Source organism: Zonotrichia leucophrys, chromosome 9 (assembly GCF_028769735.1).
Source record: "Zonotrichia leucophrys gambelii isolate GWCS_2022_RI chromosome 9, RI_Zleu_2.0, whole genome shotgun sequence".
In the NCBI taxonomy this organism is placed as follows: Eukaryota; Metazoa; Chordata; class Aves; order Passeriformes; family Passerellidae; genus Zonotrichia; species Zonotrichia leucophrys.
This window is the reverse complement of record NC_088179.1, coordinates 24,057,027-24,083,813: the sequence shown is the minus strand read 5'-3', so window position 1 is coordinate 24,083,813 and position 26,787 is coordinate 24,057,027. Positions and strand designations below refer to the sequence as shown.

The 26,787-nt window shown below is 49.0% G+C and overlaps 1 protein-coding gene and 1 long non-coding RNA gene across 2 annotated transcripts; one reads left to right on the top strand and one right to left on the bottom strand.

The window, feature by feature from the left end:
* Window positions 1-125: 125 nt before the first annotated feature.
* Window positions 126-8,724, bottom strand: LOC135451566 (ovocalyxin-32-like). The gene is made up of 6 exons (XM_064720911.1): window positions 8,468-8,724; window positions 4,271-4,333; window positions 3,335-3,509; window positions 2,608-2,744; window positions 1,954-2,016; window positions 126-687 (listed from the first exon to the last, which is right to left on the bottom strand). Exons 1-6 carry the CDS (start codon window positions 8,672-8,674, stop codon window positions 529-531), a joined length of 804 nt encoding a protein of 267 aa, XP_064576981.1. The 5' UTR covers window positions 8,675-8,724; the 3' UTR covers window positions 126-528.
* A 1,612-nt stretch (window positions 8,725-10,336) lies between these two features.
* LOC135451561 (uncharacterized) lies at window positions 10,337-26,780 on the top strand. Its single transcript, XR_010441357.1, has 8 exons — window positions 10,337-10,677; window positions 11,928-12,048; window positions 14,592-14,649; window positions 15,116-15,274; window positions 16,402-16,642; window positions 21,767-21,842; window positions 25,794-25,981; window positions 26,744-26,780. It is a non-coding gene; the product is annotated as an uncharacterized LOC135451561 (long non-coding RNA).
* The last annotated feature ends 7 nt before the right edge of the window (window positions 26,781-26,787 follow it).

Genomic DNA, 26,787 nt, shown 5'->3' with positions numbered 1-26,787 from the left:
TCCCAAACATGGGGATTCACCCCCAAGGAGCCTCCCTGGCTCTGCAGGTCTGGTTTGATTCAAGGTGACAGAGAAGGTGGAAATTTGGGCACCACCAGCAGCAGAAAGAAAACCCAGCCTCGACCCTGAGTGATGGCATTTGGTTTATTGGAGATGTGAGTTAAAAATCAGCATGGTTCTAGCCCAAAACATGGCAAAAAATTAGCAGGCAAATCTCTCTTAGTGACAGATTAACGCTTTGCTCATGATTTTTATCCAAATATATTAATTTTGTTTACAAACTCTTAAGTAACAGTTAATTAGTGACATCAAATCAACTGCTGTATGTTCATCTGTGTATATATGGAGTAGCAGAGGGTTCAGGCAGAGCTGCAGAACTTGAATCTCGCTGTTGAAGAAGTGACAGGAATTGATTTTGGCACAGAACAATCAGTGAAAGCACTGACTGGCATGGAAGGACGATCCCAGCTCCAGGTCTGTAGCACAAGGATTTGCTGAGGATCCATCTCCACAAAAGGGGGATTTCACTCAAAAGCTGGCTCCCTTCTCAGCTGCAGGCCCAGCTGCTGATCCTGACTCTGCCCCAGATCCCTGCTCGGCCCCGTGGCCCTCGGGAGCACAGAAATGTTTCACCTTCAGGGGCTGCCCGGGCAGCCACGTCAGGCGCATGTGGCAGGAGATGATTTCCTGGGGAAGGGAAAGAAACACAGCCCTGATCACCGTGAATGAACTGAATGAACACAGCCCTGATCACCCTGAATGAGCTGAACTAAACACAGCCCTGATCACCCTGAATGAGCTGAATGAACACAGCCCTGATCACCCTGCTGGATGAACACAGCCCTGATCACCCTGCTGAATGAACACAGCTCTGATCACCCTGAATGAGCTGAATGAACACAGCCCTGATCACCGTGCTGAGTGAACACAGCCCTGATCACAAAACACAGCCCTGATCACCCTGCTGAACTAAACACAGCCCTGATCACCGTGCGGAATGAACACAGCTCTGATCATCCTGCTGGATGAACACAGCCCTGATCACAAAACACAGCCCTGATCACCGTGCTGAGTGAACACAGCCCTGATCACCCTGCTGAACTAAACACAGCTCTGATCACCCTGAATGAGCTGAATGAACACAGCCCTGATCACAAAACACAGCTCTGATCACCCTGCTGAATGAAACTCAGCTCTGATCACCGTGCTGAATGAACACAGCCCTGATCACCCTGAATGAACACAGCCCTGATCACCGTGCTGGATGAACACAGCCCTGATCACCCTGAATGAGCTGAATGAACACAGCCCTGATCACAAAACACAGCCCTGATCACCCTGCTGGATGAACACAGCCCTGATCACCCTGAATGAGCTGAATGAACACAGCCCTGATCACAAAACACAGCCCTGATCACCGTGCTGGATGAACACAGCCCTGATCACCCTGAATGAGCTGAATGAACACAGCTCTGATCACAAAACACAGCTCTGATCACCCTGCTGCAGCCCAGCCCCTGCTGCACTTTAGGAATGCTTGTATAAGAATTCAGTGGAAAAAATTTATTCTCGCATTTATTCCTTTTCCAGTTGTGTTAAACTATTCTTCAGGAAAGATTTAAAGAGTTAAGTAATCATGTTCTCATATCTATGCCAATCTTTTTTTGATTGTTTGTAACCAAACTTCTGCTTAATGTGTAGAGTAGAGATGATCTTAACTATATCAGCAAGACATTAAGTAGATTAGTTATTATTTGTATACTATTGTGAAGCTAATTAGTAGACAGAAAATACCCTAATTATCTTTAGCCACATAAAATGGTATTAGGTGCCATAGTTTACAACAAGAAGATCCTAATGTTGAATTAATTATCCAAGAGAAAGGAAAAGTGTAAGGTTATGTCTGAACCCAGGTTTGTAACAGTGGAGAGCTTGTTCATGGCACTTCCTTACCTGGGTTGGCATTTCATGCAGGAGCACCGTGTAGTCAAACTCAATAAAATCGTCTTTCCTCATCTGGGCAGGTGTAAAAAAAGGGGAGAATTATCAGAACACAGGTTGATATTGTTAGAATTGAATGTCTGCTGTGATTTGCTGGAGCTCAGGGAAGGAGGTGAGCAGGGCCCTGTGGGTGCTGGCTGCAGCGAGATGGGTTTTGATTGTGGGAAGATGGAATTAGGAGCCCTTCCTGCATGGAGTGTTTGAGGACACCAAGAGCTGTGTGCAGCCTGTCTGCACTGAAACCAGGTGCTAACTAATGGAATTTAACCCTCAGTGACATCTGAGAATTGCATGAACCTCTCCTTCAGAGGGATGCTGAATAGCTGAGGAGCCAAAGCTGGATGCTGCCTGTGGATCCAGCAGGCTGAGGGCTCTGGAAGTGCTGCTGGATGTGCTGCAGCCTTGGAGCTGCTGCCAGTCCAGGTTGGTGTCAGTGTGAGCAGGGGCAGAGGCTCAGGAACTGCAGATCCAGTCAGGACAATCTCCCAGCAAAACCTGGCCAAGTGCTGGAGCAGAGCTGGAGCTGCTGGTGAGGAGCAGCCCCTGGCCCTGGGGAACCCCCTCAGAGGGGGCTCTGTGCTGCCCTGTCCCTCCTGCCCCACTCACCCACTGCCTCACGGACTTCACTTGGGCCAGGAAGTATCCCAAGGTCTCCGTGGACTTTTCCCACATGATGGAGCTGCTGCCAGCCACAGCCAGAGCCCACACTGGCTCCAGGGCAGGCTCGATGTTGCCATAGCTGTCTGCAAGGTAAGGAGAAAGAGAAAATAACGTTAATTCTGGCTGGGCAGCAGCAGAATGATGAACCTCAGAGCAGCTTGCACCGTTCCTGCATGGGCTCCTCCCTCTGGTGTGTCACAGGGAGGGGGATGATGCTGAACCTGCAGTCCCTGGGGAGTATAAAGAGTGGCACAGCTGACACTGCCAACAGAGGGATCCCCATGATGAGGTGAGAAACCCAAAAATCCCACAGTAATCTGAGTCCTTACCCAGCTGGGAGAAAAGATGGGATTTTTCCAGGATGGAAAAATTGTGCTGGTCATCCTCAGTGAGTTTCCAACCACGGCTGGGGAGGTGTGTGGGTTTGGGCACTTGTTATTCCTGGAGGACAATCTGCATTGATTTGACTCAGAAATGGTGTGGAGCTGCTTTTAAACCCCAGCCACCCTCACAGGATGGGGCTGAGGGCCAGTGGTAAATCCAGAGGGGCTCTGTTCTCCCCAAAGTCCCTGGGGAGGTGGGACTGCTCTGACAGTGCTGCTGTGGCTCCTTTTCAAATGCTGGTGCCCTTTGAGATAAAGTGAAATACAGGTGAATATCTGGAGGAATATACCTGGAATGTTGCTTGCAGTTATTGGCTTGCTTTGGTGCCTGATCCTTTGGTAAAATTTGTTGTCCTCCTCCTGGATTTCCTTCTGGTCTTTGGTGTGGGAGCACTTGATGCTGACAACAGGACGAGACTTTTTCTTTGGAAAGAGCACCGTGGCCAGGCAGTTCCCAGCATCTTCCTGTCAAGGGAGAATTTAAAACTGTTCTTTTAATCAAGATTTTATCTACCAGCAACTCACTCTTTGTATGGAGCTGTTCAGGGATTAGGAAAGTGTCAAGGAGGATTTTATTTGTCTTTTTTCCAGGAATGAGGTTAAAACCACAAAGCTAAAGGGATTTAACAGAAGGTTTTAATTAATGCTTGTCCTGCTTTCAGGGCACGACAATGCTCTAAGTCATCTTGGAAATATGTTTGTGAGAGCTCAAAAAACAACATTAATTGATAACAGGGACTTTCATTGTGCCAGCCTTGAAACAAAAATAATCTAAGGCTTCACGGTAAGTTCTGAAAATCATTTGAATTTCACAAAGGGCAGTAAAACGCTGCTGCCAGCTGGGGCAGAGCGAATGGAGGGGTGGAATTGGAAACACCATGGAGCTGCCAACTCCTGATTGCCTTTTGGGGTGTGGACAGCAGGAAAACGGGGACGTGAGGGGGAATGGGGAGCACAGAAAGGGAACAGCAGGGCCAGCTGTCACCCAGCCTGGGCCACTGCACGGTTCCACTCAGGCCCTTGGTGGCCTCCATGACTTCAGCAAGAATTCCCTTTGGGACTGAGGCCTGGGGATCCCTCAGGTGAGCCCTGGAGCAAAGCCAGGCAGGAGGAGCAGCAAGGTCCTTCCAAGGTGGCAGATCCATTTGGGACACCCATGTCCTGTCTGGGAGCTGCTGCAGTGGATTTGATGCCCAGGGTGAGGAGGAGGAGGAGCAGGAACTCACCCCAGTCCTGTAGTCCTCAGTGCTGAACTGCAGGTAATACTTGTGGCCAGACTCTGGGATGTTCTGGAAGAGAGAAGATGGAGCCAGCAGTGGGATTAAAGCCTTGTGTGCTGCAAAAGGAGCTCTGAGGAGGGAAGGTCCTTCTGGATTCCCTGGGTTTGAGTGCAGCATCGCTGAGTTTCAGTCCTTCTTGGTGTTTCAGTACAATTCTGGCTGTTTGCAGGGCCCAAAGCAAACCTCTGTGTGTTATTTATCTAACCCTGAGCCTTCCTGTTCCCAGCACACTTTTCCCAGGAAATGCCTGATGGTACAAGGTGAGTGGAGTTTCACACCCACAGCAGATCCTCAGCTCACACCTGCCTGTGGCACCTGCAGAGCTGGGAAATGCAGGTCAACAATTGCTTCAGTCACTCTGTTTTTATTAAAAATCCCCTCCTGCAGCTTTAGGATGAGGCAAGTCCAGTGTGGAGCCAAATCTCACCATGAAGGAGGTGCAGGAAACAGAGAGGATGAGCTCAGATTTTCTGATCATTTCTTTCTTCTCCCCATCCTCCTTCTCCCCTTTGCCCTTTTTGTGTAGTGCCTCAAACATTGTCCCCAAGTGACACTGGGACATGGGCAGGGGAGTGACAGTGGCTTTCTGCAATGCAGGGTCACCAAAGGAGGAGGGACTGCAGTGGAATGAGCTTTGGAAGGCTCTCACCTCGTGCAATAACCACACTAAAATCTAAGATTCCAACTGCTGTAAAGCCACCCAGGAGGTGTTACTGCCATGGCTTACAACACCTCTAACCTGACTGAATCTGGGGATTTTTACAGTGACCCAGGATTGCTCCTGTGTATCACCAGTCCTGCAGGAGAGAGGAGCTGCAATGCTCAGCAGGACTTTTTAAAGAGCGCAGAATTCTGTGTTTCTGGGGGTTTTGAAGCAGAGATTCCCTCCTGATTCGCAGCAACTCCCCCACAGTACTGCTAGTAGCTACTACCACCCTACTACTGCTGCCTAGACAGCTTGCAAATGATGCCACACAGCTAAAACAAATATTTAGACTGCTGTGAACACCTGAGGCTTCCTGAGCTCACTGGAGAGAAAGGAGAAGCTCCATTTGGCACAAAATAATTCTAAAAAAGTCTTTGTAGGCCTGAAGGGAAACTTTTATTTCCACTATTATCCCCACTGGCATCCCAAATGCTGTTACCCAATCCCAGTGTGGGCTGGGCAGAGCTCAGGGATGTCTGGCAACCCCCAGGGAAGCAGCCAAAGATAAAAGTGTCCAAAAAGGGAAGAAAACAAGTGAGTAATTCATTTTTCCACTCAATATCTGGGTCACGGGATTCTTTTACATCTGGGCTCCAAATTACGGCGACTTTCAAAACTGACAGATTTTTAGCCCTGGGAAGGCCAAAACTGCAGTTTCAGAGCAGCTTCACTGCAGGTCCCTGAGGAATCGCTTTCCAATCAATTTCCAATCGGTTTCCAATCGGTTTCCAATCGGTTTCCAATCAATTTCCAATCGGTTTCCAATCGGTTTCCAATCGGTTTCCAATCAGTTTCAAATCAATTTCCAATCGGTTTCCAATCAGTTTCCAATCAGTTTCCAATCAGTTTCCAATCAGTTTCCAATCAGTTTCCAATCGGTTTCCAATCGGTTTCCAATCAATTTCCAATCAGTTTCCAATCGGTTTCCATCAGTTTGCACTTCCATCTGTCCCCGTCTGTTTCCCCAGCAGGATTTTCCCCTGGGATCAGTTTTGGCCTGGATCACTGAGCAGGGAGAAGGAGTCAGAGCTGCCCCTGCTTGGATTCTGCCTTTCCCACCCACCCTGGGGCTCTGGCTGCTGCACATTGATAGAACATTGATTTCTAATTGATTGCTGCTATCAGGGAGAACATTTCTAATTGATTTCTGGTATCAGGGAGAACATTTCTAATTGATTTCTGGTATCAGGGGCAGAGCTGGGGTGATAGAACATTTCTAATTGATTGCTGCTATCAGGGAGAACATTTCTAATTGATTTCTGGTATCAGGGAGCAGAGCTGTGGTGCTGCTGCTGTGTCCAGCTGAGGCTGTGAAATGTCCACCTGGCTATTTGAAAACTGGATTTTCTAGCCCAATTTAAGCAAATGTTGCATGAGGTTCACCATTCCCCTTCACACATCCCTACTCCTGAATTCGGATTTCCAGGACAGACTGGGACAGGGCATTGCTCCCAAAAGCTTCCCTTTAAATTCTGAGATCTTTATCTGGCACAAACTAATGCTTCATTATCAAAAGTCCATTTTAAAGTGCGGGACAGCAACTCCAGGAGCTGCTGTTTTCTAGAAGATCCTCACTTAAGAGAAAAGAAGGGACAACAAAAACCATCTGCATCCAACAGCAAGGTAAGGATTATTGCAGGTTTTGCATTTTGTTGCCAGGAAACAAAGTCTCATTTTACCTGAACTTGAAAGATCTTTCCCATCTAAGAGAGTTCCCAGTCCTGTTTCCAATTACCAGTTTCACCAGCTCGGGGGCTAATAAAGTTAGTATTAAATTACTGTGCTCATTATTAAATTCCACTAAAAATTATCCTGATTTTATGAGATCCAGTAATAGAGTAACCAATAGGAAATTAGCCCACTTTCAAAAATAATTAAATACCAGACAAACCTAAAAAATACCCAAATCCCAATATTTTTGCCCCTTCCCTTCACGTAATACAGCCAATTCCTTGCAGGAAATGCTTTTCATTTTTTTCCAGGGGAGGACAGGAAAGAAGGAAGTGCCCACTTTTCATGCATTTCTCCTCTTGTTTTCACAGAGTGTGCAAAAAAAAAGGAGGGGAGGAGGAAATAAACTGCACAGAGTGGTTCCAGGGAGCTCCTACAGCAGCCAGCACTGAGGAAATAAGGAGCGATTTCACTTCTCTATAGTGAGGCAGTTATTTTCCTTCCTGTGTGAGGAGACAGGTGGCTGATGGAGGGGGAAAAACCCCTTTCCCTCCCCACAAATATCCACTTATTCTTCAGCCAGGCACAGGTGTTTATATAAGGAAATGTTCACATGTAGACATATGCAAAGTGCCCAGGAAATACAGAAGGAGCATGGATACTTTTGGAGAGTATAAAATAACAGAGAATTCCTGTCATAGGTGTTTGTAGCAATTTCACAGGAAAACTTCAGTATCCCAGGAGCACCTCCATGCTCAGCACCCAATAATCTCTGTAACACAAGGGCTGCATTAATTAATGCATCCCAGATATTCCTGGTTGGTTTGGAATATCTTTGTGGAAAGGGGAGATTAAACACTACATCCTCTTACTAAGTTTTAGAAGCTGCACAGGATAAGTAGTGGAAGATCTCCAGATCCTGGAAAGGATCCAGTGGAATCCAGTGCTGCCTTTGGCACCTGACACTGGGAACCCAGGACAAGCAGCCCTTGCTCTCAGGAGCTGCCCAGCAGAATCCAGGATCCAGAATTTATTTTTCTGAGAACCCAGGACAAGCAGCCCTTGCTCTCAGGAGCTGCTCAGCAGAATCCAGGATCCAGAATTTATTTTTCTGAGAACCCAGGACAAGCAGCCCTTGCTCTCAGGAGCTGCCCAGCAGCAGGAGCACAGGGCTGGATTTAAATCCCATCCCTCGGCTCTCCAGGAAGGGGATGCATTCCTTCCAGGATCTACAGCCCGGGACAAACATTCCCCAGAAGTTTTTGCCTGACCCTGTACTTTCAGAAAGTGAATAAGCTGTAAAAAAGCCCCAGACCTGGAGGAGGAGAAGGGCTGCACCCCAGTACCACCTCGAGCATCCCCGGTAAGCTCCCCATGACGGGAAGGCTCTGTCCCCATAGCTGCTCCTCTCTGGGACTCCCGTTTTGCCACCTCAATTCCATGAGATTTTTGGAAGATTAAGGTTTATTTTCTGGTGGGAACTGCATTGCCTTTAGATGAAGCTCGTGGTATGAGGGAGGGACTGCGGGACAGCAGCTCCTGAGTAGAGCCAGGGGTCCCTGAGGAAGGGGAGATGGACAGCGGTCCCCGCGGGGACCCGGCTGTCCCCGAGGATGGGGCAGCGGCTCCTGAGGGAGGCGGGAAGGCGCCCGGTGCCCTGCGTGGGAACGCGCTAATCTCAGTTACATACACCCGTACTAATGTAATAATTAGTGTTAATTCCGCTTTCCCAGCGCGCCTTTACACCCCGCCGGCTCCCCGCTTACCTTCAGCGTAGCCTTGCGGACCTGCCCGAGCGCCCGGAGCCCGCCGAGGGATCCCGCCTGGAAGTTGCGGTACTGCAGGGCCACCCGCGCCGCCGCCGCGGCCGAGCGGCTGCCGGGCTCCAGCTGCTGCACGGCGAGGCTGCCCCGGGGCAAGGCGAGCGCCAGGAGCAGCAGCAAGGCGGGCGGGGAGGCGCGGAGCCCCGGCATGGTGCGGGCAGCGGCGGGCACTGGGGCGGGCTCGGCCCCGCTCCCGTACAAATAGCGGGGCCCGGCCCGCTGCTCCCGCCCGCCCTCCGCCCGCTGCCAGCGCCCGCCGGAGGGCCCGGCCCGGCGGCGACTCCCCTTCCCTCAGCCCTCCCACCCCGGAGCCCCGCGGGCTGGGGGGAACCGGGGGCTTGAGGGCAACGGGGACGTTCTGGGGACCCGGAGGGTTGAGGATGCTGGGGGGCTTGAGAGGGACCGGGGTATTGAGGGGAGCCAGTGGGGTTTGAGACTTCCGAGGGAAGCCGGGGAATTTGAGGGCGTCTGAGGTTTCTGAGGGGAGCCTGGGGAATTTAAGGGGTGTCAGGTGCTGAAGGGAGCTGGGGAATTTGAGGGGGTCTGAGACTTCCAAGAGGAGCCAGAGGAATTTAAGGGGTGTCAATACTGAGGGGAGCCTGGGGCACTTGATGGGGACCAGGGGTTCTGAGAGGAACCAGGAGGATTTTAGGGGGACTAAGGACTTGGAGGGCAGCCAAGGGGACTTGAGAGGGACCAGGGGATTTGAGGGGCCCTAAGGGAAGCCAAGAGGGGGGATCAGGGGATCTGAGAGGATGTGAGGGGGACAGGGGGTACTCAAGGAGGGTTGGGAGTCAGGGGGACCTGAAAGATGCTGGAACTTGAGCAGGACCAGGGGTTCTGAGGGGAGCCAGGGGCACTGAGGGTCACAGGATTTGTCTGAAGGGAGCCTGCAGCTCGAGCCAGATGTGCAATCCTGACACAGATCAGAGCACACACAGGTAATGGTTGCAAAAACACAACTTAGCTCCTTCTCAGTGTTACCACAACTCAACACCTCCCAAAAGTCCAGAGCCTTACTCAGACCATGGCACGCTTTGCCTGGGACACAGCTGAAATATTCCAAACACAATGCACAAGAAGCATTCATCTCTGGGATAAATCTCACTTAGTGAAGTTTTTGGAACCAGTACAGTCATGTCTTGGTAACATGAAGAAAATCAACAAGAGAGCAGCCAGATTCCCTTAAAATGATGTTTGGGATACAAGTGGGCTTGTTGCCTTGCTCCTCCTGGAAGCATCTCCTTTGGAGAGACTGAATGTGGTAAAATGTAAAAGGCTGCAGCACTTCCTGTGTTAAAAAAGCTGATTTTTAATGACCTGCTCTATTACCATCCCAGCAGACTGGGGTTTGTATGTGCAGCTGGGAATCTATTTTTGTGCTCTGCATGAGTATTGGGGCAGGTTTCAGGGTTGGGACCTCAGAGAAGTAAATCAAAACTAAATCAAAACTCTGCTTAAGGACTCTAACTGTCTCCTGTGGAGCTTAAAGTCTCTTTTTATTACTGGAATGCTTTTTCACAGAACTGGAAGTTTAGTGTTTCTGAGGCTTTCCTAAGTGAGGGCAAGAGTTATTACAGTAAAGGTATAACCTTTATTACTATATAATAAAGGTTATACCTATATAATATATAGGTATAGGTATATACCTATATATATATTATATAGGTATAACCTATATAATTCTTTATTACAGTTTTTTATACCACCCAGCTAACTTTCCTGAATTCATTGATTATTATTTTCCCTGCTGAAACAGATTCTGTAATTAACGGTTTGTATCTTTTCGTGCCAGGCTGGAGGGGGCTTGGAACAACCTGGACTAGTGGAAGGTGTCCCTGCTGGTGCCAAGGCCAGCTGAAGGATGATATTTTCCTTACTGGGACACATGCCATGTTTGTCTCCAGTACTTTTCTGGAAGACACCAACATTTTCTCGTTTATCCGCGCAGAGGGGGCAGCGCTGATGCCCCGTTCAGGCTGGGATCCCGGGGCTGCCTGCCCTCCTGGCCCTGGCAGGGGCGCGGCAGTGCCATTCGTGTCCCTCTGTCCCCGTCCTGCCCTTCCTGCAGCGCGCTGGGCGTGGGACGGGCGCCGAGAATGCCGTGGGAGCGCAGGAAGCGCCGATCAGGGCCAGGCGAGCGGGGATGGCCGGTGAGGAGCCTTTGGTGCAGGATGTCGGCAGGGTGCGGTGGGGAGGGAGCTGCTCCTGCTCACGCTGCCCAGGGAAGGAGATAAACCCGCCCTGCGCGGGGGTTTCACACTCACAGCCTCGGTGCCTTCCATGCTGGGGGAGTTTGATAAACAAAGGTAAAAGGCTCTAAGGTTTGTCACAAGGAGCCTGCCAGGCTCAGAGCCGAGCCCTGGGCCCCCATCCCTGACTCTGGATGCGCTTCCTTCCCCCTCGCCTTCTCCTCCTTTTCCTGCTGTCCCAGTGACAGGGCAGTTCCCTTCCTCCAGAGTGACAAGGACACTGAGCCCTGTGACACAGCAGGGACAATCGCAGGGCAGTTCCCTACCCTGCCGTAATCTGCCCTTCATCTGAATTTACAAAACAGTTTGACTTGGGAAAAACAAAAGTTCATGCGCTGAACAGGTCCAGGTCAAGGCTGGGGCATGTTTGTAAATGTGTACAAGCACAAGGTTTTGTGCTTCCACAACATTTAGGAAATGTATTTCCGTTAAGTTCTGAGGGTTTTGGACCCTTACAAGCTGGAAGTGCATCCTCCAAGAGCCAAGGCTGCTTCAGGCTCTTTGGTGAAATGAAGCTGTGCCGTGTGTCAGAGCTGAACCAGAGGAGCTGAGGGGAATTGCCTGCCCTGGGGGATGCATCCACTGCTGGAGCGAGTCCCGAGGAGGATCAGAGGCACGGATCTGCTGGGAGGAAAGGCTGGAGAGCTGGGATTGCTCAGCCTGGAGGAGCTTTGGGGTGACCTCGCTGAGGCCTCCTCTGAAGGGGCTACAGGAAGGATGGAGTGGGACTATTTCCAAGGGATGGAGGGACAGCACACAGGGAATGGTTCCCACTGCCAGAGGGCAGGGATGGGTGGGAGATTGGGAATTCCCTGAGAGGGTGGGCAGGCCCTGGCACAGCTGTGGCTGCCCTTGGATCCCTGGCAGTGCCAAGGCCAGGCTGGACACTGGAGCTTGGAGCAGCTGGGACACTGGGAGGTGTCCCTGCCATGGCTGGGGTGGGGCTGGATGGGCTTTAAGGTCCTTCCAACCCACACCATTCCATGATTCTGTGTATTCTGGTTAATTAGAATGTGGTGCAGGTAGGTTTTGTCCTTGGCAGTATTTTCCCCTCTCATCCCACATCCTTTGCTGCAGCCCAAGGAGGGCAGAGCTGGTGCCAGCTCCATCTCACAGAGCTCTCTCCCTGTCCCCTTCTCCACCCCCTGCAGGAGCCAGGACATTCTGGGAAGCTCCCAAGGTTTGCATCACACTTCTGCCACAGCTGACTTGGACCCTCTGGAGCTGGAAGCGAGGCTTGGTGCAGGCAGTGGCTCTGAAAAGCATTCTGAGGTTTGCATTTTCCTTTTTCATACATCAAGTGCTTGTTTAGTGCCAATTATCCCTAATTAGTTTCATATTTGGAGGCGATTTCTATATCCCCTGTATACACCAGACCTCACTGGCTCACAATCATTACCAGCTGTCTGTAATTTAATACAGTGAAATTGGACAAAACTCACTTTATTTGGTTGTGCAACTTTTCCAGTTTTAACTTCACCATCTTGTTGTAGTTATGAACAAGTTCTGTTACTTGATTTTAACTGATTTGGGATTTAGTCTCAATAATTAATCCCAAGAATTTGTTTTTAATGACTCTCCAAATATTTTGCTGGCTAAACCATGAATTGGTCACCTTTTAATGCATTACTGGACTGACCTTACCTATAGGAATAAAATATGGGTATTGATTTAGTGAGGCTCATTTTTTCCAGGAAAATTTGGGTTTGAAGGCTTCTGATTAGTTTTAAATCACAAATAAGATTTTTTTTTTAAGAAATATTTGTATTTTGTGTCAGCAGCAGTTCTGTCACTCCAGGCCCTTGCAAATTGTCCATCTTTCCTGTAGCTCCTTTCAGGTACCAGAAGGCCATAATTAGGTGACCCCAGCACTTGACTTTTAAGGGACAATATTTAAGTCAGCCAGGAAGGTCTGGTAACACCTTCTGGCCAAAACCAAGCTCATTGATGCTGTTTGCATTATTTTGTGTGTTTTTATGTTGGGTTTAAAATGTGTGCCAAGGTCCTGCACATCTGAAATGGCACCAGGAAGTTTCTGAGCTCTCTTAGCTGCTGTTCCCACTTTCCCAGTGAATTATCCACCAGCACTTCTGCTGCTGTTGCCTGAAGCTTCATGGTGTGAAGTCACCTTCAGTGCCCCATTTCATTCAGTTTGGGGTTTTTACTGTCTCAAACCAACACTTCTGCAGTGTCAGACATTCCCACACAGAAAAATCCCCTGGTGAACCCAGTGAAACAGAGAAGCTCAGAAACTCCAAGCACGTCAGCATTTACAGGATCCTCTTTTACTGCACTTCCCCAAAAGTTGTTTTGCAAGGAAGTTGGAATGAATCTGCCACGACCTTACCCAGGAAAGTGAGAGGACATGGGTTATAAACAGGGAGTCAATCATTGCAGATGATCACCGTGATACAGAACATTGGCAAACCTCTCTGGGATAATTGCCTTTGAATCCTGGAGCTGTTCTGGAACAGAGAAACCTTTCCAGACAAACAAATCCCTTCCATGGCCAGTGAGCTGCCATCACCCAGAGCCAGGAATAAACATGGGCAGTAAATAATCCCTGTTAATAACCTGAAATCACCGTGTTGCCTCGTGAAACTGTAACAAAAGCGTGTGGGATCATGCTCAGGCCTGTTTAAAAACAAACATAATTAAAGCAGCCCTTTGGAGCTGAGCTGCTGAGGGGAATATTTGCCTTTTGGAGTGCTTGCTGGCTGTCACAGGGGAGCTCAGCTGGGATGTTTGGTTGTTGGACAGCTCTTGCAGCACTTCTGCCTCTCCAGAGATGTTTGGGCAGATCCCTAAAAGATGGGAATCTGCAATGAAGCCTCCAGCACTGCCCAGGTGGAATTGCTGGCAGGTGATGGATGTGAAGGCACAACCCCTCACCCCACAAAACTTTAATTTGTTTGAGGCTAACATTTACTCACCTGACAGCAACAAAAGTCCCCTTGTAATGCTGACTTTGTGACACTGATTCTGTAAAGATTCAGTGCACGTCCCTGTGAAAGGGCTGCAACAGCACAATAACTTGGGAGGTGTTTGGTTGCACAATGTTTGGAGAAGGCATTAAATATTTGCACAGCAAGGGGGGGATGCCTCAGGGATGTTTGGAACAAGGTGAGGACAGCACAGGGATTCTCACCAAAATTCCCCAGCACTGTCTCAGCAGCCACCCCTCTCTGCAAGGTGGCAGTGGCCCCTCAGAAAAAGGAATTTTCCATCTCCTCCTCATGGTCCCCTCTCTGTCCCCTCTCTGTGCCCCTTTCCAGGAGCTGGGGATGCTGAGCTCCGAGGTTCCTTTCATCAAAACCCAGAAGGGACAGAAACCCCTGTGGGGACAGCCCTGCACTGCCACTGCTCTGGGCACACCCCAAAGGGGATCCCAACATTATTGATTTCAGAATTGTTAACAGCTCTTAGACAAAATAAAGCACAAAAAATTCCTCATTGAGACCTTCCTTGAGGAGCTGGGGATGTTATTTAGAGTGGAAAACAGGTAGAATTTATTGTTAATTCTGCTGTAAGAAGAATTTGTGTTGCAGGGAGATTAATTAACTTAAATGAGGCATTTTATCTTCACATACAAATTTTGTACTTAGGTTTTTTAAAGGTTTGCTCAAAGTTAAACACTTAAGCCTGTATTTATGTCAGTAGATACATAAATTACTCATGGAATTATTCATTGAACTTGATGATGTTGGAGATCTTTTCCAGCCTTAATGATTCTGGGATTCTATTACCCAATTTTCAGCTCACCCTATAAAGTGTGTGATGACAGTTTGCAGGTTTTTAATTTCACTCTTCTGCAGGATTTCCAGTAACCAGGTGATTGAAGCAGGCTGAGCACCCTGACAGCAGGAAAGGCAGGTTAGTCTTCAGGAACCCCTACAATTATTTCACAGAACAAATCCAAATCCACATTGTGATTCGTCTGTACTGCAAAGTTCATATTTGGTTATTGTAGGCACCGCTCCTGGGACTTAAAAATCAACCAGGATTGCATTTTAGTCTGAGTATTAGATGGACATGGAATTAAAACAGAGCAACTATGTGCAGTTCTTTAAGTAATTAATGTATATAAAATCTCATTTCCATACTGATGCGTGGTTTGGTTTCTCTCATCTCACTTTGATCAGTGAATTACCTCACAATAATCTCATTTTCTTGGTTGTGATTAGCAATAACTCCTCCTTTGTTCTGTTCTGCATCACTGTGTGTTCCCAGAACTTCTGAGAAAAGGATCTTTTTCCCTGGATTAGTCACGGTGTTTGGACAAACATGGCCTTGTTTCCTCAAGAAATGTATCAGCACCACTGTGTTTATTTCTCCACAGCCTTAACCAGCAGGAGGATGGGGGAGCCCAGCTGAACATTTGGATGTAAAAATCTGGTGAAATCTCAGCTTTTCCAAAGCTCAGTGTGGGCAGTGTGGTGCTTTTCATGAGTGTGGAGTGCCCGGCCAGTGTTGATCCTGTACAAGCTCCAAGGGAAGGGTGAGAGCTGTGAGCTCAGCGTGCTTTGATCCATCCAGCAGCTGCCCAAGGGACTTCCAGACATGCCAGGCCCCAGGAGCAGCTTGTGGAGAGGGCACAGAATAAAATTCCACAACTCTGGAGGCATTTTTCTTTGGAAAAAAAAATTTAATTAACTCATCCTGGACATGGTTTTATAACCCAAATCCCTCCCTGGGAGGGTGGGGAAGGGCTGGGATGGATTCCCAGAGCAGCTGGGGCTGCCCCTGGATCCCTGGCAGTGCCAAGGCCAGGCTGGAGCACCTAGGACAGAGGGAGGTGTCCCTGCCATGCCAGGGCTGGGAATGACAGATTTAATGCCCCTTCCAACCCATCCAGTCTGGAGTTCCATGATTCTGTGAACATCTGAAGGTACCAAAGGCCCATTTTCCAAGCCAGAGCCACCATTTAGACATTAAATAGACATTGAGACATGAACTGTTCCCAGTTTCTTTTGCTGTCTCTCCTGCAAACTCTCACTTGACAGGAAAACCAGCAAACCTGGGTGCCCCTGGCAGCATTTCTGGTGCATCCCTCAGGGCATGGTGAGCACAGGGCATGGTGAGCACAGGGCATGGTGAGCTCAGCCCTGTCACTCCTCTCTGCGATGGGGCCAGAATTGTGGAATTTTATTCTTCCAGGTATTGGTGTTACAGAGTGTGCCGAACTATTTGTATGGATGAAATTGATGAAATTATCCCAGATTAAATAATTTGCTGCCAGTTAAGAGCCTGGTGCTATAATTTTTTATTAAATATAGGTCTCTTCAAATTGGTGATGTGTTGACAAACACCACAGTGCCACATCTATATAAATTATAAATCAACATATACATGTATTTAATGAGAGAGATGTAACCCATGATTGAAGTGATATTGTGGGTGAATCCCTGATATCATCCACCTTTCCCTCTGAAAGGGTTTTTAATTGAGTGTTTAATTGTCCAAACAAATAGAGAAAGTTTAAGGGAAATTCTTACATAGAGGAAAAAGGGAGAACTTTCCCTTTTTTCTGTGCAAGCCTTTGCAGAGTTTCCCTGCAGAAAGCTCCAACCTGTGTTGACATTTTGGTTTCCTTTTTTCCCTCATCCTGGCTGCCCTCGGTTCCAGAGGAGAACAATGGAGGGGAGTGAGTGCTGAGGGTATTTCCAGCACAATGATGGGAAATGCTCCATCAGCACAGAGCCCTTCTCCCTGCCCTGCTGGATCCTCTGGCTCCAGAGCCTCTGCCCCACGGGAATGGTGACCATGGAAAACTCCTGGATTGCAGGGACACCGTTGGGAGGCACAGGGAACCTCAGGATCCTTTCCTGCTGCCGGGGGACTCACACTGATTCCAACAGCTCCAAAGGTCAGAGATTTATTGTTAATGAATTGTTTTTCCAGCCTTCTTAACTCTGATGATCAGCTTTCCATATTTGTGGTGATGGCAGGGTTTCAGAGGTACCTCATTCATACCCGAATTTGATTCAGGTTTGATTTGCCATTTCTTAGCCAGACTCTTCAAAGGGAGGGGAGTGATGTTAATATTTCACATGGCTGGGGAGGAAATGCCTGGCAGTCCCAGGGGAAGAGTCACAGCACCTGTGCTGAACTCACCCAGAGTTTTGGCAGGAATGATCTCATTGCTCATTGTGAGTGGAACAGAAAACAATTCTGACACAGAGCAAGAGAAGCCTGGCTCAGGAGGTGCCATCACTGCAGTCTGAGAAGGTTTCAGTGAGCTGGAGGAGGTAACAGAAATAGGTTGTGTGTTCAAAGAAATGTCAGGGGGTAGAAGATCAATACCAAAATCAAACCAAATCAATTCTTCCTTCTTTTATTTTTGCTGTGTTTCCATCTTTCCATTTGCTGTGTTTCCTTTCCAAAGCAAGGAAGGGGCAGGAGTTTAGGAGAGTCTGGTTCAGGTCAGTCTTGCTCATAAAGCAATTTGGGTTCCCTGATCAATTTATTTAATTAACTAAAAATGCAGAATTTGAGAAGCTGTTGGATAGTTGTGCATTTTTCTGCAGTTGGCTGCAGGAGACTTTTCTCAGACTATTGCCTGAAGGTTGGGGGTGTCCAGCCTGGAGAAGAGAAAGATCTGGGGAGATTTAATTGGGAATTCCAGGACCTAAAGGGATTTAACTGGAGCCTTCCAAGACCTAAAGGGAGCCTGAAAGAGCTGCAGAGGGACCTTGGACAGGGACCTGGAGTGCCAGGACAAGGGGGAATGGCTTTAAACTAATGGAGGAGAGAATTAGATGGGATCTTGGGAAGGAATTGCTCCCTCTGAGGGTGGCAGGGTTGGGATTCCCAGAGCAGCTGGGGCTGCCCCTGCATCCCTGGCAGTGCCCAAGGCCAGGCTGGACACTGGGCCAGTGGGAGGTGTCCCTGCCATGGCCGGGTGGGGCTGGAGGAGCTTTAAGGCCCTTCCATCCCAAACCATTCCATGATTCCCACCCAAAGAGAGCCCGGTTATGGAGCCAGCAGTGCCTGGGGGCTCAGGCACCTTCCCAGCTGTTGATCAGAACAGGAATTGCAGACATTTTATCTGGTTTTGCTGGCTTATCCCTCAGCTGAGAGGTGATGGGAACAACCACAGGAGCATCCCCAAGCCCTGGGGGGGGACACTTTGGGAGGGGGACACTTTGGGACAGGGACACTTTGGGACAGGGACACTTTGGGAGTGGGACACTTTGGGAGTGGGACACTTTGGGAGTGGGACACTTTGGGACTGGGACACTTTGGGAGTGGGACACTTTGGGAGTGGGACACTTTAGGAGTGGGACACTTTAGGAGTGGGACACTTTGGGACTGGGACACTTTGGGAGTGGGACACTTTGGGAGTGGGACACTTTGGGAGAGGGACACTTTGGGAGTGGGACACTTTGGGAGTGGGACACTTTGGGAGTGGGACACTTTGGGAGTGGGACACTTTGGGAGTGGGACACTTTGGGACTGGGACACTTTGGGAGTGGGACACTCTGGGAGTGGGACACTTTGGGAGTGGGACACTTTGGGAGTGGGACACTTTGGGAGTGGGACGCTTTGGGAGTGGGACACTTTGGGAATGGGACGCTTTGGGACAGGGACGCTTTGGGAATGTGACACTTTGGGAGTGGGACGCTTTGGGAATGGGACGCTTTGGGAATGGGACGCTTTGGGAGTGGGACACTTTAGGAATGGGACACTTTGGGAGCGGGACACTTTGGGAGCGGGACACTTTGGGAGTGGGACACTTTGGGAGTGGGACACTTTGGGAGTGGGACACTCTGGGAGTGGGACACTTTGGGAGTGGGACACTTTGGGAGTGGGACACTTTGGGAGTGGGACACTTTGGGAGAGGGACGCTTTGGGAGTGGGACGCTTTGGGAATGGGACGCTTTGGGAATGGGACGCTTTGGGAGTGGGACACTTTGGGAGTGGGACACTTTGGGAGTGGGACACTTTGGGAGCGGGACACTTTGGGAGTGGGACGCTTTGGGACAGGGACACTTTGGGAATGGGACACTTTAGGAGTGGGACACTTTGGGATTGGGACATTTTGGGACTGGGACACTTTGGGAGTGGGACACTTTGGGAGTGGGACACTCTGGGACAGGGACACTTTGGGACAGGGACACTTTGGGAGTGGGACACTTTGGGAGTGGGACACTTTGGGAGTGGGACACTTTGGGACAGGGACACTTTGGGAGTGGGACACTTTGGGAGTGGGACACTTTGGGACAGGGACACTTTGGGAATGTGACACTTTGGGAGTGGGCACTTTGGGAGTGGGACACTTTGGGAATGGGACACTTTGGGAATGGGACACTTTGGGAATGTGACACTTTGGGAGTGGGGGACTTTGGGAGTGGGACGCTTTGGGAGTGGGACGCTTTGGGAGTGGGACGCTTTGGGACAGGGACGCTTTGGGAATGGGACATTTTGGGGGTGGGACACTTTGGGAGTGGGACACTTTGGGAGTGGGACACTTTAGGAGTGGGACACTTTGGGAATGGGACACTTTGGGACAGGGACACTTTGGGAGTGGGACACTTTGGGAGTGGGACACTTTGGGACTGGGACACTTTGGGAGTGGGACACTTTGGGAATGGGACACTTTGGGAGTGGCACTTTAATACCCATTATTGGCTTTGAGGCTTATCCTGAGCCAACAGAACCAACAATAAATTGTCACTTCAGGGCCAGCATTTAGAGCCAGCTCAGAGAAATGCAGGATGGCTGTGGCAGGTATTAAACACCCTGAATAAACCCTGCAGGAGGATCCCAGGGTAACAATGCCTGCTTGCCAAATCTGTTTGCAGAGTGCACAAAGCAACCAGGAGGGCATTGCAGCAGCACAAAGGTTTCCTTGCAGATCCACCGCAGGCTGCTGTGTCAGCAGAGCTGATTGCTGGTGCTTTTCTTCCAGCCCCAAAGTGGGACCGGGCCAGGCACTGCATCCATGGGGACTGGGATGCTGTGGCTGCAGGACAGACCCCAGCCAAGGCCCCAGGGAGCCAGTTGTGCTGTCTGGAACTCATTTATTTTTCCTCATTTCCTTGAAGAAGTCTATGGAGGGCAGTGACTCATCCAGGCCCTCTTCCCAATCCCGAGGGATTTGTGTTTGTTTCCCATTTCCTGGAAGCACTCGGTGTTTGGGGAAGGTTGCTGGGTCACAAGGGAGGAGCTGCTGGACACCACCCACAGCCACTCTCAGGCATTTTCTGCTGGGTGCAACTCCCTGAGAATCCCAGCCCTCCAGCCTGGTGGGGAAATCACTTTTCCTCTGGGGCACACAGGGTGTGAGGCCGGCTCTGGGAAATATTCCCAGGGAGGAAAGGCTGGGAATGTGCTGACAGCAGCACTGCTCTTTCAGGTGTCACTGTAAGAAGCTTATGAAAAGCTCCAGTTTTGCTTGGTGAGCAGAAAGTGCAGCAAAATGGGCTGGGAATGTGAGGAGTAGAAGCTGAAATGATGTTGGGACAGCTCGGGCTGGAGGCAGGAATGCTCAGCAGGGAAGGAACAGGCAGCCTTAAAAGGAAAACTTAACATGTGAATTCCAAACAAAAAATGATACAAAGCTGATGAATTATGAGCAATTTGCAGAGTGACTTTGGTGAAGTGACTTTGGAAAAGAAGGGTTTGGATTCCTGAGGATGCAGATTTGGACCCCTGAGTGTCAGAGCTGGGATCTGAGTTTGGGGGTGCTGCCATCCCCCCTCCCCAGCAGCAGAGCAGGGCTCAGAGTGCTCCTCCCAGCCCTTATCTCCCGTGCATCTGCTGGCTCTCATTCCCTGCAGCAATCAGATTTCAAGCAGCTATAAAAGCCCTCAGCAGTTGTTTCCCCTCGTTTGGTGGGCATGTAAACTCAGGGGAGCCAAGGCAAACCCCCCAGCGGTCACCAGGCTTGGGCAGAGCCCAGGGGTGCAATCAGTCCCCAAGGAACGAGGTCCTTTCCCAGAGGGCTCATGTCAGCTGGATCCAGGGAGCTCAGCCGGGGCTGCTGCAGCCAAGGCTGCCCCAGAGCTCCCATTGTTGGGGTGCAACATAAGAAGGGTGAGCTCAGGCTTTGCCAGCAAGCTCACACAAGGAAGCAAACACTCCAGCTGCAGGATGGGATGTCCTTACTTGGCCTGGCTCTCTAAAGCAGGATTTTTATCTGTTCCCTTTCCTGAGTTCAGTTTTCCCTCCCCATTTTCCATTCCCTATCGCTTTCCAGAGCCTTGCCCTTGGCGCTTGTTGTCAGATGTCAGATATTTGAACTTAGAGCTGATTTTCTATGAATGCTTTGTGGTTGTGGATCTCAAATTTCCAGGGGAAAAAAAAAAAAACAACCCAAAAGCTGTATTTGCCTTCCAGATAAGAGAGAAAAAGAAAACTTCATTTATTTTCTCTCCAATTTCTTCTAATCTGACTTCATCTCCTGGTTGCCATGTGAGGAGTGGTGGAGTCCCCATCCATGAAGTGTTTAAAAATCCTGAGAATGTGATTTAGTGCTGGGTTAGCAGCTGCACTGATGGTCCTGGAGGCCTTTTCCAACCTTAGGGATTCTGGGATGATTCTAAAAGGACAAAGAACTTGTTGTTCAAAAGGGTTCCAGTTCCTCTGAGTGTAACCAAAGCAGATTCCACAGGAGCTGTCCATGCCAGGTCAGCATGGTGGGATTTCCTACCCCATGCAAGGAGAATTTGGTTTATATGTGCAATTCAGTCATTTAAATATTAATATCAATGGGAATGTTGTTCCCACTGGAAGCAGGGAGAGGTGAAATCCCATGTGCCCCCCACATCTCTGGGATCAGTTCCTTGTGCTGCTGGTAAGGGGTGGGTGGAATTCAGGATTTGCCTAAATGGAAAAGGTGAATACAGAAATAAACCAAGCTGTGAGGGAAAGGTTCTCCCAGCACAGCACGACTTCCACTAAAACCATCTAGAACTTGCTTTACTCATTTCCCTCTGCTCAAACCAGGTTGTTTTCAAGGAATTCTGTTCTTCTCCTCCTTTTCAAGGACATGTGGAGCCCAGGAGCAGCTCAGAGCCAGGTGGTGAAAGCCCAGCACCATTTCCCTGCCTTGAGGGAGGAAGGTGGGTCCTGGAGCTCCCTAAGAAATGACAGATTTTCCAAGCCAGGGAAGCTGGAATGGCCTTTCCTTGACACTCTGGGTTAGGAATAACTCCCTTCACGTTTCCTGAGGGGGATGAGCTGGCTGTGGTGCCAGGAAAGGTGAGGGGAGTATTCCAGTTACTCACCTGGATTTATTCACTTGTCAGTTATGGGGAACAACTCTCGTTTCCTTCTGCCAGGCCATGAATGATACTGAGGAAATTGTTTGCACTGGGAAACCACAAGGTGGGGAGGTCAGGGATATAAAAATGCAAAGAATTGTAATCTGTCAGTGAAACTGTGAAATCAAGTGTTGAGCAAGATGCTTCTAAAGGAAACAATATATTTTCAGAATTAGATCACAAGGGATTTTTTTTCTTGCTGTGCAGAATAATTTCTCATTCACTCTTTGAAGGAAATGAAAAAGAAAATTGCATTTCACCTCACTCTCCAGCCCCTTACTTTAACAAATACTTAGGCAGAATTTCTTATCCTCTAATTTGAATTATCAGTTTGTGAAATGCTTTTTTCCTCCCCTCTCCAGCTTGTTTCCAATTCTTTGCCTATAAGGAAATTATTATGCTCCCCCTTTCCCACCCTTTCTCTTTTCCTCAAAATTAGAGCTTTCTGTATTTTTTTTCCCCGTGGTATCACTTTCCTGGGTTATGAAGCAAAGCCTCATACTCAGAGATAAGGCTGGATATGTGGAGATGACTCAGGATTATTGGAATAATTGTGATTTTTCATTTTTGGTTTTATTTTAAACCGTCTCAACCCAGTGAGAATATTTAACATAGCCATGTCAACTACAGGGATAGAATTTACTTGAATTTCCTCAGCTCCAAGGCCTGGGAGAGCTGGTGAGAAGGAATTCCACTGAGGGGAGGAATGAATTGAAAGTGAGGGATCAGGTGTATCATCAAAGGAATTCAAGCTCAGGGAACAACAGGGCCACTGAATCGAAGCTGTTTGCTTGGAAAGTTCTCCAGGCTGCAGCAGAGAGAAGGGAAGAATTCCAGCCCACCTCAGGCAGGTCTTGGAAAGGCTCCAGCAGAGTTCAGGGCAGAGGAAATGCCTGAGGAGGAGCTGCTGGATGTGCAGAAATGCTCAGCCTTGGGCAGGACAAGAGCAGGAGATGTGCCTGGGAATGGAGGAACTGAGGGAGAGAACAGAGCTGAGAGGGCCTGCAGGAGACTGGGGAGAGGAGCTGGGTCCTTGGCTGTGGGAACAGGAGGGTTCCTGTGCTTGCAGGGATGCACTGCCAGGGAGCAGCTCCCTCTGGCACCCATTCCAGCACTGCCTTCTCCAGAGGATGAGGAGCCCTGGGACAGTGAGCTCTCCTTGGCCTTCAGCCAGGGCAGGGGAGCAGAGCCCTTGGCCAGGGTGGGAACTTCCTTCATTCCCAGGGCACTGAGCCTGGGTGGCACCACCCTGCAGCATCTGAGTCAGGATCAGAGCTCCCTCCTGAAATTCCAGGGCTGAGCTATGGAACCCTTCATGTCCTGGAACCCTTCGTGTCCTGGAACCCTTCGTGTCCTGGAACCCTTCATGTCCTGGAACCCTTCGTGTCCTGGAACCCTTCATGTCCTGGAACCCTTCATGTCCTGGAACCCTTCATGTCCTGGAACCCTTCGTGTCCTGAAATCCTTCATGTCCTGGAACCCTTCATGTCCTGAAATCCTTCATGTCCTGGAACCCTTCATGTCCTGAAATCCTTCATGTCCTGGAACCCTTCATGTCCTGGAACCCTTCATGTCCTGGAACCCTTCATGTCCTGGAACCCTTCGTGTCCTGGAACCCTTCGTGTCCTGGAACCCTTCGTGTCCTGGAACCCTTCGTGTCCTGGAACCCTTCATGTCCTGGAACCCTTCGTGTCCTGGAACCCTTCATGTCCTGGAACCCTTCATGTCCTGGAACCCCTCGTGTCCTGAAACCCTCCATGTCCATCCTGCTGGAAGAAACATGAGAGTTTTAAGAAGTGTGAATGTTTGAGAAGGCAAACATTCATCTTTTCAAAGATGAACTATGGAAATGCTCAGTGGCTCTCAGGAACTGTTGTTGTTCACTATTTCCACCAAATCACCTGGGGATTTTTAGAACTTAGCACTGTTAAGGTCCACCAGGAATTTGTGTATCCTGAGGAAAACAGGCACAAAGGGAAAGTTGTGCACGGAGCCAAGTTCAAGTGTTACCCAGAAATTCAGGTACAGTCCCCACAGCCCTCTGAATTCCCAGAATCACAGAATCCCAGACTGGTTTGGGTGGGAAGGGACCTTAAAATCATCTCATCCCACACCTACCACTGGACCAGGCAGCTCCAAGCCCTGTCCAGCCTGGTTTGGAACATCAGAACAATCTCCTGGAAGTGCTGCCTTGGCAGCTGCACATCATTAATGGTGCTCCTGGGGGCTTTTCACTCCATTACCTGAGCTGGCTTTGGAGCAGGAGCCCGGCAGCAGCTGCCCTTGGGAGGAGCTGTGAATCTCAGGGAGGATCAGAACAATATTGAGCACTATTAACAGCAGGAGCCACAAACCCACCCCAGCTGTGCTCGTGGCACTCAGCAGAGGCAGGAGCTGTGTGTGTGGCACTGGATCCCTCCCAGCCACAGGAGCTTCCTTAAGCCAGGATCTTTGCTCTCAGAGAGGGCAGAAACGCTTCCTCAGCCTCTTCCCAGCACTCTGAACAAGTCAGACTTGTCTTGGGATGCTGCACAAACACCCAGTCATGTTTGAGTGAGACACAGAGGTTTGTAACACCCATTCCTCAGCACATGGAGGGGTTAAAAACTGTTTGCATGCCTGTGTATGACAGATCCCTCATCCTTTGGGGGGAAGTATGAGAGTTTTCCTTCAGGAAATGGATAATGGGGCAATGATGGTGGAGTCAGTTTAATCATGTGGAACACAGCTCCTGCTTCACTGCAGTTTGATGCATCTCCCCAAAGGCAGCACTGCCTCTGAGCAGCTGAACCCTGAGATTCTTCCTTGTTTCCTGGGAGTGTTTGCTGTCCTGAGCGCTCCCTGCACCTGATCTGGGCAAGGAGGGGAGGCCACGAGGGTTTTATGGCCCCCATAAAGTTCTGTGCACAGCATTTCCTCCATCTGCTGCTGCTAACCACAGCATTTGGCATCATATGGCACTTTAAGTGCTCTGATTTATGGGGAGGCAGCAACTGCATCTGTAACCAACATTCTAAAGCCTCAGTTTAATAGCAATCTACTGCATTTATTTGGGATGTAAACACTCACTGCAATGCATGTGAGCTCACAGGAACATCACAGCCAGCCAAGGGCAAGGTGGAGGTGATGGGGGAAAGGCAAATACTGGGAATTTACAAATGCAAAACTTTCTTTTGTTCCTGTTAAATATTCTGGGTGTATGGCTGTAATTTCTCACTCTCTGACAAAGAGCCTGATGTTACACAGAACAAGATAAACACAAGCCCAGGCTCGATTTAGCTTTGCTCCCCACAGTTATCTGTTTGTTCTGTGGATAGAAATTGTCTCCCTGGAATCAGGAAACTCCAGGGGGCTCTGCAGGGACAATTATCTTTGAGCTCCCTCAAGTGGCAATGAAACCTTGGAGTTTGTCACTGGAACCCTCGAGTTTGTCACAGAAATCCTCGAGTTTGTCCCTGGAACCCTCGAGTTTTTACAAACCCCCTTGAATTTGTCACTGAAACTCTTGAGTTTGTCACTGAAACTCTCTAATTTTTAGAAAACCTCTTGAGTTTGTCACTGAAATCCTCGTGTTTGTCACTGAAACTCTTCAATTGGTTGCACAACTGCTTTTCCAAGGAATCCCTGTAATTTCAGACCATGTTTTTCACAGCCACTGTGGTAACCTGAGGTGCTCAGATTTCAAGGAACCTAAAGGAGTTTGGAGCAGTTGAACATGATTCATGTAATATCACATTTCTCTTTTGGCAGGTCTCTGAACAGACACGTACCAAGTGAAATGAAGTGATTTGTGTCCCAGAGGAGTCTGCACTGATTCACAACATGATACCTGCATGTTTGGAGAGGTTGTTTTGACTTTCTTCCATGGTTCCTTACCAAATTCATGACAGGGTGACTGGGAGGTGAACTCAGCCCTTTGCTTTCTACACCTTGAAAAGGTGAATAAATTATTATTACCTTGGAAAGGTAAATAAATCTTTTGGCTTAAATCACAAGTGGTTGTGCCTCGTTAAGAACATGTAAACGTGTTTGGGGAAAAGTTTACTATGCATGAGGGTGTTGGGTGTTGTGAGGGTCCCCAGGACAAGGTGAGAGATGAGAATTGACTCCATGTTTCAGAATGCTGATTTATTATTTTATATTGTTATGTTAAAAGAAAATGATATACTAAAACTATACCAAAGAAAGGATATATCAGAAGGCTAGAACAAGAATGAAGAATAAAAACCCGTGACAGACCAGACACAGCTGGCTGGGATTGGCCATTATTTAAAAACAATTCACATGCTGGATAAACAATTCTCCAAATCACATTCCCAAGGAGCAAAACAGGAGAAGCTGAAGCTTCCCAACTTCCCAGGAAAAGAAATCCTGGTGAAGGGATTTTTCATAAAATCTCACGGTGACAGGGGGGTCTGTGGCTGTGTAGCAGGCCGATACAATAGAAATGGTAACTAAAGGGTGTTTGCAGAATAGCAGGCGTGCTCTTGGCTGAGGGCCAGGCACCCGGCTGTTTTTAACCCTTTGCTTTACTGCTGTCTCCTACTGCCTTTTTAGTAAACTTTTTAAATTTTACCTCTTAAAAATTTAGAAAGCTTACTAAACGTAAAAAACGGAACTTCGTTTTTCACAGTTTCCATTTCCATTTTTTATATTTATTTCACGTTTCACGTTCCCGTTTTCCTGGGCCCCCCTCGCAGGCCCCGGCCCGGCGCTGCCATGGCAACGGGGTCACGTGGGGTGC

Coding starts and splice junctions, on each gene's coding strand:
- LOC135451566 (XM_064720911.1), bottom strand. CDS start 8,674: ATGCCGGGGCTCCGCGCCTCCCCGCCCGCCTTGCTGCTGCTCCTGGCG. Junction 4,334..8,467: donor TCCGCAAGGCTACGCTGAAG/GTAAGCGGGGAG, acceptor TCTCTCTTCCAG/AACATCCCAGAGTCTGGCCA. Junction 688..1,953: donor TGCATGAAATGCCAACCCAG/GTAAGGAAGTGC, acceptor TCCCTTCCCCAG/GAAATCATCTCCTGCCACAT.